The 10761-nt window shown below is 48.5% G+C and overlaps 1 protein-coding gene across 3 annotated transcripts in view; it reads left to right on the forward strand.

Moving 5' to 3' along the window:
• The window catches only part of LOC140393121 (BTB/POZ domain-containing protein KCTD18-like), a 46924-nt gene extending 39755 nt beyond the window's left edge, over positions 1 to 7169 (forward strand). For all 3 annotated transcript variants that reach the window (XM_072479185.1, XM_072479177.1, XM_072479195.1), the window contains exon 7: positions 4423 to 7169. In XM_072479185.1, the coding sequence (XP_072335286.1) occupies positions 4423 to 4999 (577 nt within the window). In that variant the 3' untranslated portion in view covers positions 5000 to 7169. The remainder of the gene's footprint in view (positions 1 to 4422) is intronic.
• Positions 7170 to 10761: the final 3592 nt, after the last annotated feature.

The following is a 10761-nucleotide window of genomic DNA, read 5'->3' on the forward strand; positions in this document are numbered from 1 at the left end:
ACCCGTTGCAGTCGTGGTCGATGAAGCCTATACAGAGGTCACAGACCACGCGGAGCACCGCTACAATGATACTCATTGTGCGACCAGGGTGTTGTCGAAAGGTGCTTCAGGGTCCTGAAAATGCACTTCAGGTGCCTGGACTGCTCTGGAGGGCCGCCCCAGTATGTGGCAAGGAAGGTCGGCCACATCGTGGTGGTCTGCTGCATCCTACACAATATAGCCCAGCAGAGGGGCGATGTGCCGGAGGAGGATGAGTGGCAAGGGCTGGCCCCATCAGACGAGGAGAATGAGGGGGACATGGGGCCTGGCCAGACATGGGAGGCCGCACAACGGTACCACCAGGGCCAACGCACATGGGACACGTTCATCAACACACACTTCACCAACTAGGCGGAGGGGGTTGCTGGGCAGGGGCATGGATACCACAATGCCACACCCCTTCACCACCAAATACCCTCACCTCCCACACCACTGAACACCCTCACCTCCCACACCACCAAACACCCTCGCCTCCCACACCACCAAACCACCCACATGCACACACCCCTCCGTTATATCTACCTGCGGCTCTACGAGCCAGGGGCACTGGGTTGACAATGGCAGTGGGCCTTGTCCATGGGATGCAGGATGATGGCAACCCGTTCTGCGATGAGCTCCATGCTCAACATCATTAGACAATGTCTGACTCGTACCCACGGTGACACCTTCCACATGGGTGATCACTGCATGCGACCTGGCCAGTCCATCACAAGGTCCTGTCGAATAGTTGGGAACGGAGTGATGGGGACGGTCGGGGGATGCGGGGGCAGTGGGGGAGGGCTACACGGTCCACACACTGGGCCTCAGTCGTCCACCACCCCTCACCCCCAGTGGCCATCACTGACCGCCCCACACCCATCAGACAGAGCACCAAGGCTGGTTTTAACTGTGTGAATATGTGTTTATTGTTGACAAATATATACAGTCTGTGCCCTAGCACCAATAACTAAGCTGTGCCCTGCACCCGTGCCAACTTAATTGGTGTCTAACTTTCTTGCCTTATGGGTCCTACCGCCAAGCCTTTGTGGTTCCCCAGATGGTACAGCAGTAGTGGAGGCGGCCTGCTGTGACACCTGCCCTGCGACGAGGGTACCCGTTGATGCACATCTCCTGGGGCGGCCCGGCCTGGATGGCCCGGCTGTTCATCGGGCGTCTCGGGTAGCGTGGTGCCGCCCTGTTCTGCATGCAGGCCACCAGATGCACCAGGGACAGGAGGTGAGGCGGGGGGGGGGGGGGGGGGGGGGGGGTGTCCGAGGTGCTGCGGTATTCCCCGCAGGAGTCACCGGCACGGGCCCCAGACTTCCTCCTCACTCGGGGTGCCCGATGACCCCCGGGCTTCTCCATGGGACGGGGGTGCAAGTGGGGCTATCCCCCGAGGCCCCCCCTGCCACCTGGGGCTGCCAGTCCGGGAGACCCGCTCTGGTACAAACAAGGGTCTGAACGTTAGCGGTCATGGAGCACAGGGAATGGGGCATCTCCGTCTGGGACTGCAGCACATCACTATGCAACTGTGCCACCACCCTGAGGGTCTGTGCCACATCAGCCAGTGAGTGGGCCACCTCCCTCTGTGCGATGCCGGCCAGCAACTGGGCAATGCCGCTGGTGCTCTCCGCAATGGCCTGCTGTGACTGGGCCTGCACCTGGGCAAGGCCGCCAATGCTCTCAGGCATGACCTGCTGTGACTGGGCCACACTGAGGCACGCCACTGCATTGTCCAGCTGGCTCCAGCACATGGTTGCCAGTGAGAAGGCAGCCCTGTCCTGGGTCACGGCCCCCCCGCCCCCCCACCCCCCCCCTGCACAGAATGCCCCAGGCCTTGCAACCGTTGACCCATATCCGACACCGTCACCCCCATTGCCTCCACCGCGGACGCCACCCGTGTGGTTTTGGCCTGGGCAGCACGCAGGATCGGCATCATTCCCTGCTCCTGCACGTGGATGGACTCCTCCACCTGCCCCTGTAGGTGATGGAAGCCGACCGTCATCTCCTCCTCTAGTCCCTGGGTCTCTGACTGCACCTGCACTATGGGTGGGATTCGATCATCCAGGAACCCAGGACCCTTCTGGGCGGCAGCTGGTTCCTGGGGCTGGACTGCCCACCGACCGTCTGGCCCCTTGGCTGTTCCTACCTCCACCTGCTGTACTGGAACGACTGTGGTGCACACCAGTGAGTGTCCGAGGAGCCTCTTCACTAATTTACCCAAACGGGGTGATAGTCTCTGAGATGGTGGAGGATGTTGGAGACATGTATGACGGAAAGTCTGTGTCCTCCTCTGACCCCCAACTCCGTGGTGTCCTGGATCTCGGGCAGGGAGCTGGTGTTCCGGCTGCTCTCCCCATCGGTGCTCGGCTGTATGGGGGGCACCGGCTCTGGCACTGGCTGGGGACGGGGGGCACCGGATAGGCCGGGCCCATCCCCGCTGGTCCTGTATGGTGAGCTTGAGGTGGTGAGGGTGGTTGGGGTGAAGGGGGTTGGGGTGGGCACACATTTGTCATGGGGACCCGCAATCAGGCAGGTGTCTCACTACGTGGCGCGCCACCGATCTCCGCGTCGGCGACCTCCCACTCCTCCGGTCCACTGACAATGTCTAGTGCCCTCTGCTTGGGCACAGTGAGGGGATGCAGGTCTGGTGGTTCCCCCTCCGGTCTTCCCCCACTCCCGGCGGTTGTGCGCGGCCTTGTCCTGGGGGGGCAAACACAAACAACGACACTGTTCGATGTTCCGACACATGCAGCCCAGGGTTTGGATATCTGATGGCATCAGTGGCCAGTGCACCTGGCCCTTGTGGCTGGGATGGGTGCTGGCATGTGGGTCAGGTTGGGAGTCCGGCTGTCCCCCGGGGGCAGTGGGAGGGGCTTCCCGGTCACGTGTGTGGGGGCAAGGTGCTTGGTGCCAGGGGTACAGCGCTGGGTACTCACCCTGGCCACCCTGAGCAGGTCGTGCAGTTTCTTCCTGCCCTGGTCTCCAATCCGGGCCACCACCCCGAAGGCGCTGACAGCGGCTCCCACCTCCGCCCAGGCACGGCGAACAATGGTGCCTGCTGACCTCCACCCCGGCCGGGGGTACAGCACCAGCCTCCTCTCCTCCACGAAGTCCAGGAGGGTCTCGAGTTCAGTGTCCCAGAATCGCAGCGCTGCCCTCCTTTCGGCCATGTTGGCTGCGACGCTTGTGTGTTGGAGGGGGAGAATGACTCATGTGTAGGCGCGGCGGGGCATCAATCACTGAACCGGCGAATCAACCGCAATTCCTGTAAGAGTGTGGAGTTTCACGATACGCCCGTGCTAGCCCCTTGGGAGCGGTTGAATCGCTGCAGCTGTGGACCCAATCACGTCGTCGTGAAACTCCACCGTTTTCAGGGCGGCGTCAGCAGTTAGTTTCCAGCATGGAGAATGCAGCCCCTGCTGTTAGGTCACTTGGGCATTCTGAATTCTCCCTCTGTGTACCCGAACAGGCGCCAGAATGTGGCGACTAGGGGCTTTTCACAGTAACTTTATTGCAGTGTTAATGCAAGCCTACTTCTGACAATGAAGATTATTATTATTACTGGGTTAATTTTATTGGATTTATACATTTATGCACATTGTTCCATGAAGCAGAACAATGGGTCAGTTCATGGTCTTTTATCTGAGTTTGGACAAGTATCCTTTCATTCTCTTGCACCTGCCCTAAACAGTCAAATACAGTAGCTGTGTCTCTGTTCCCACATAACAGAATGTTTAGAAGTATTAGTTTGCAACAAATTAATACTTGAAACTTCAAATAGTATATTATCCAGCCTTGATAACTACTTGATTAATTGCTTATTCCTCAATTTTACATTGGGGCTGAGTACTTATTCTATCTTCTGTTTCTGGCTGGTTACTAACTATACAGTCATTCTTGATTAGTACATGTTGTAGGTTGTATAGTTTTATGGATTACTAAATGGCTTATTTGGCCCAATGTTAATACAAAATGGCATCTTGACTTTGTTAGCTTATAATAGTGAATATGATTTGAAAACTTCATATAAATAGTCAAATTAAACAAAAATCTACTTTCAAGGCTGCTTACAAAACCTGGAACAGTTGCTATGGATAGCTGATGCTGTATTTCAAAAAATTAAGACTGCGGCTCTTGGGATCCCCTTATTGACTGACAAAGAAATAAATCATAGTCACTTTGCTGATATTCTCTTTTGTCCTATTTCATAAATGATCTAAATGAGGAGTGTTCTGTTTTGTAAAATTCACAACAAGTTCTCAGTTTACAATTTGTAGCAATTAGATCAGCAAATATCTAATTTAAAATTAACTAAAAGAATATCAGTACTCAAAGGATTAACTTCCTTTTTTATGGATTCTATCAGAGTTGCTACAAATCTAGGTTTTATTTATCTTCCAGACATATCGATGTCAATGAAGCAGAAATGGAAACTCCCAAAAAGAACCTGAAACCTGTAGAGTTCTCTGGCCCATCCACCAGTACCCGCATTAAAGTGAAGAACACTGGATTGGTCAAACTGTCAACACCCGGTGATGCTTCAAAAACGGTGCCAAACACCTTGGTTCATCTCAAAGCCACACCCATAAAGAGACTAAGCACTGGGGTGTTTGTAAACCACAGGACAGCATCTTCCAGTACCACGGGGTCTGCGTCTGGAACACGTGCCCAAACATCTCAACCTGTTAGATCTCAGAATGCTGGAAGCGCCACAGAGTCCTGTTGCACTGCAGCAGTCAAATTGCCGGAAAAGAAGGTCATAGTGAATCGAGTGATCAAATTGAAAAGAAAACCACCTTCTGCAACAGCTCTAACACCATCAGATCCTACCAAGAATGAAAGAGACATGCGTACGATCACTTCAGATGTACAACCAAGTACTTCAGAAAACCAACACACCTCCAGTACTGTGAACATAATGGCAGACTATCTAGAGGACTTATGTGGAAATAATAGAAAAAAAGATGAGAATGGTTAAGTTGTCAGTGGTTTGGAGGGGAGGGACGGGACTGATGAAATGGTTTGGTAGGACTGAGCATTTGAATCCTGTTGTTGCAAAACCTAATTTCTCAAGAATGTTATCCTTAGATCAAGATTTCAAGAGTTGTTTAGGTAAAAATGGAAAATTTGTCCTTTCACTAATGAATTCAGTGGGCTTTTCCAGTGCATAACATCGATCAAGGAGATCCTAGTTTTGATCTCTAGCCTGTGCATAATTGATTTCCTGTTTGGGTGGTGATTGCAGTGCTATCATTTGTATTGAGCACCTCTGGAGTAAGGACGGGATTTTTGCCAAGCCTCTTGCACCTGATCATTATCCATCAATTCACGTGGGCATGTGTGTATGTGCACACCAGAACTGGGTTTGGCTATGATTCCTTTACCTCTCACATGTACTCACCAGGCTAAGGAATAATGGCCACTTGAGCAAGATACCATAGAATGACCGTGGTCTCTGGAGTAAACAGCTTCAAAAGTATGAGGGAAGAAATTAGTATAATTCTTTTTTTTAAAAATACCTATTAATTGTATCTTAGAATTTAAATGCAACCATGGTGGTGTACTTTAATATGCACTGGAGATCCCATCTACCAAAATAAGCTACTTTTAATTGGTTTGTGTACTGCTTATTTAGCACTAGTTGAGTATATTTTAAAGTTGACAACCTTAAAACATTTAACAAAATGACACTAGATAAAGTCTCTGCTCCTGAACATTTGTTGCTAAAAATTTAGTTATGGAGTCCTTGTGGAGGCTGGGCAAAACTGTCTAAGCTGCAGATTGCAGCCTTACTGTGGAACATGCAGTTGAAATGGGCAACATAAATGAACTGTCCGGTAAAGTGAGAGTGCTGCTGATCCAAGCAATCAAGGTGCCAGCAATGACCAACAAATAGTAATAACGAACTGTACATTACTGTACTGGAGATTAGAGAAAAAGGCAAATTGATAAACTATAATTTCACATGCCCCTCCGCTCTTCAGTTCCTGGTCTGGTGGAAACATTTTGCCATAACTTATACAATGTTTTAGATTACATTTTTGTGTGTGAGAAAGAAAGAAGGCCAATTGGACAAACAATGTATAGAGCATGAGGTTTTAAGTTTAATTGTTTGGCCAATTTTAAGGGATAAAGAAATATTTTTCCCTTTAATTTTACTTGCCACACTCCCATTTTCAGTTGCTAATCTTGGCTATGTCATCTAATGTGACACAGGATGTGAATATAGTATTTCTTCTCAAGCTAGGGTAGTAGTTGTACATTACAGTTCAAGTTTGGGCTTGGCTGTAATCTTGAAATAGGTGGTCTGTCTGTTTTCGCATTTGGAGAAAGATATTCTGGTGAGAGACAAATTTTGGAATGGACCTTTTATTGTTATGATGATAAAAATACAATAAGATTAAATAGAGTAAAACAAATTTGGGCATTTTTTTTCAGATGTGGAAAGAATACTTGTATTACCTACTGTCAAACCGAGAGCAGAAGCAGCAATTTCCAACTTTTTTTTTGTATTTAGTTTGTTCGGTTTTCACGCTGCTGCTCAGCTCAGGTGTAAATTTAAGTGTGCTGCATGAGATGTGATTGATAGCTGAAAAGGAATCCATTCACTCCAGTATTTACTGTTGCCTATTCAGATTTCAACCATAAAGCTGTTTCTACTCATAAATTTGATTTTTATTGATTAAAATGCATAACTCTTGTGTAGTGACAGTAGTCAATGATAACATGGACTGGGAAACATTCTATTTTGGATCAAGACCCTCTGTTTAGGGACTGTACCTGAACCAGAAAGTTGTATAATTAGGACAGGTGTTTTGTTATTGCTCAGAATCTGACATTTTCAGCCCTTCCAGAGCTTCATACAAAATCTCACAACTTGCATGGAAAGTCACATTCAATGCACTATGAAGAGGTTCATTGGTTGCTGCAATGATTTATAATGGCAGTGAGTGAGAAATTATTCAGTACACTGGAGTTTGAGTCAGGCACAGGTTTATTTGGAGCAAGCTTTACATTTGGTGACAGATGTCTAGGTTTTTAATGTAAAACTTTTATTGGTTCCAGTTTTGTATTTAAAATTTATATGATCCATACCTGAAAAGTCAACTGTTTGTTTTACTTGAAAATAAAACATGATTTTGCTTGTGTTTATAGTTCTATGATTTTCCTGCCACTCCATTTGTTTGATCCCTATGTTAATTATCAGTGTTGTGGTATAGATAAAAGAATCCACGCTTAAGGAAGTGTACTTAATGTTGTGTGACACACTTCTGTGATGCTCATACTTCATCCTAATTTTGTGTTCCTTTCCAATAGCTGTTTCCTCGCAATTTGGGACGTTGACAATGCAAACAAAGCTAACTCAATTTAGAACAGCTGATTGATAGTATTTTTAAAGGTCAAGCCCAATGTGCTTCGAAGCCAACAAAATTGAATCCTGATGATACTCTGAATGCGAGCATTTGCAGGTAATTAAGTCTTTACCCCACTCTGGATCTGTAAAGACTTAATTACCTGCAAATGCTCGCATTCAGAGAATAGTCTTGCATCTTTGACTTTGTCTATATATATATATATATATATATATATGTTTCTGGAACCCACCTCTTCATTCACCTGAGGAAGGAGCAGTGATTCGAAAGCTAGTGATTCGAAACAAACTTGTTGGATTTTAACCTGGTGTTGCAAGACTTCTTACTGCTTTCAGATTGGTACAGGAAGGTAGGGTATTACAAGGGTGGGTGTGCTGATGAAACCTCCAGAAATACAGTTAGTTGCAGCTGGCAAACCTAAACATAGACAATACATCCAGAATACTATTTCAAATTAAATTTAGGATTATGAACAACAGGTTCTTCATACAATGGATGACCAGTACATAGAACAGAGTCTAGGGTAAACAGTACTGGTTAGAAGCCCCCGGAATCAAGATCAATTGAATGCTATGCTTAGAGGGGAAGTTACTTTTTGCCCGATTAGTTAAGCTAGGATAGAACAGCCTTCAGCATTAAATTGTTCCATGCAGGATCTGATTGCAGCTGTTGAGTGTCACAGCAGAGTAGCAGCAATAGTATATTGCTGTGATGCGTAGCTCCACGATCTCGTCTTCGGCTCTTCATTGTCCAACCCAATACCTTTCGATAGCAAAGACTTCTAACACCGCCCTGTGGTGCAAGTTGGTGCCACAGTACGCTCAGCCTTTGAAAGAGAACTATTAAAGTTAGTTCATTATGGGAGGATTACAACAGTCACTTTAACCATTTCGTTGTAACTAACCAATGACGATTGGCTCTTCATTTTGCAGCACAGTGAGTAAGCGGGAGAATGGGAACCTGACCGGACAGTAATAAGAGATGCCGTAATGCCTGGAAAGCCTAAATTCTCCAATCCTGCAGTGCAATCCCGCAAAGCAAGCCGCCGGCCCGCGCGCGCCCCCAACCTGCCCCCACGTGCGCGCAAAGACCGTTGGCATTTGCAGGTGTGCAGGACTCCTTCAGGTTCATATTTCAGGGTCACCTGTGAACCAAAGATACCTCAGGCTGCGAAGCATGCTGAATCCAGTCAGCAAACCCTGCCAAGTCTGGAGAAATAGATGGCAGTGTGATGTTCGGGTGCAGTAGATAAGTAATTTTGCTATGTTTCTGCTGTTGTTATTTAGCATACTCCATAGAATCATATTGCACAAAACGGGCCTCAACATTCTCACAGTTTGGAGGATTTGTCCCTGCTTGTAATCCATCTGTGAAGCGTTTCTTTCTGTCCTCCACACCCCACACCCCAAAAAAAAACGCTGAGCGTTTACGGCGGCAATCTGACTTCTGAATTCGCATGATTCGGGTTGCCACCCCTCCAGGATTGCCCTGGAGAGTTTCAGTTAAATTTACAAGACACTGCTGCAAACAATCCAGGAGCAAGGGGCTTTTAAAATGCCTTTGTTGTCATTTTCAGTTAACACTTCTTTATTGTTTATAAAAGATATTGGAGTAGTTTTTTTTTTTAAAGGCTGACAGTGAAGAACCTTGCAAATTTCAAACAGGGAGCACTGTTTGGAGGCAAAAGATATTGATGAATCCTTGAGCAATATGTGCAATCAGAGTTGGAAACCCTATGTAAGAGGCAATCTGCGACTCAGGGAGCCATGGAGGTCGCGAGGGTGGCCGAAGACAGGGCGGTGACCATCGTAGCGGTCGGCCTGTGGCGCAGAGGTGAGGATCCACTGGCACCCACCCAGATGGCCTGTCACACGTTGGTACTTATTGCAATACAGAAGACCATTCCCCCCTACTGACCACATGTCCATTCTTCCACAGGATGGGCAGCCGCTGGTGCCGAGCCATCCGGGGTGAACCTCACCCTCGCCTCTCAAGAGAACACCTCGGAGAAGAGCTCCGAGGACACCACCGAATTCCCGCCACAGCTATCCCACCTTCCACCGGCACAGAGAAGTGGCAGATGGAATACAATGTGGAAAAGTGTGAAGTTATGCACTTTGGAAGGAGAAATGGAGGCATAGACAGTACCTGCACATTAACCTTAAGAGGATTGTGCACAAGGACTCCCAAGTCCTTTTGTGCTTCGGATTTCCTAAGCACCTTCCCATTTAGAAAATAGTCTCTGCCTCCATTTCTCCTTCCAAAGTGCATAACCTCACACTTTTCCACATTATATTCCATCTGCCACTTCTTTGCCCACTCTCCTTCCTTGTCCAAGTCCTTCTGCAGCCCGCCTGCTTCCTCAATACCACCTGCCCCACGACAGATCTTTGTATCATCTGCAAACTTAGCAATAATGCCTCCAGTTCCTTCCTCCAGATCATTAATGTATATTGTGAAAGATTGTGGTCCCAGCACAGACCCCTGAGGTACACCAGTAGTCACCGACTGCCATCCTGAAAAAGACCCCTTTATCTCCACCCTCTGCCTTCTGCCAGTCAGCCAATCCTCTATCCATGCCAGGATCTTACCCTTAACACCATGGGCTCTTAACTTATTTAACAGTCTCCTGTGCGGCCCCTTGTCAAAAGCCTTCTGGAAATCAAAATAAATCACGTCTCCTGGTTCTCCTTTGTCTAACTTCCTTGTTACTTCCTCAAAGAATTCTAACAGATTTGTCAGACATGACCTCCCCTTGACGGGTAGGTGGGGTGAGTGGGACGGCACCATTGAGCGAGTGGGGCAGTTGGGGGCACATTTGTATGCCATTAAAGTCTGTTGGCTTCAATCAGTATGACGCCTCTCACTTTTTCAGCAATGCAGGCTGAGCGTCTTCTCCGCCACACCCTCAGCACACCATGTGCAGGTGATGGGTGTGAGCGAGCACTCAGCAGACAGGCAGGGGTCAGACTATAGCATTAAACAAGTTGCTCCAGCGCTCAGCCTTCTGCAGGTTATCATCACCTCACCTGACATCGACAGTAACCCGCTGACAGTGCTGACACAGTCCCATCACCCTGAAGTGGCTTTATGCAGACACTGGGAGGGTGGGAATGGAGGTCGGGGGGGGACAGTGGAGGAGGATGATGAGGGCGGGGGAGGGGATAGGCGGAGGGTCGGGGGGGAGGGGAGGGAAGGGGAATGACGGATGGGGCCACATCCTATATGAAGTGGGTGAGTAAGATGGCGGCACTGGCCCTCTGGGCTTGTTGGACCCTAGCCGCTCCCGCCTGTCGTCCATCCTCATGCTAGCCTGCACTGGGCTCGTCCTCCAATTCCTCCTGGTCCGGCGCCTCTTCGCCCTCGT

The sequence above is a fragment of the Scyliorhinus torazame genome, chromosome 2, assembly GCF_047496885.1.
Source record: "Scyliorhinus torazame isolate Kashiwa2021f chromosome 2, sScyTor2.1, whole genome shotgun sequence".
NCBI classification, from domain to species: Eukaryota; Metazoa; Chordata; class Chondrichthyes; order Carcharhiniformes; family Scyliorhinidae; genus Scyliorhinus; species Scyliorhinus torazame.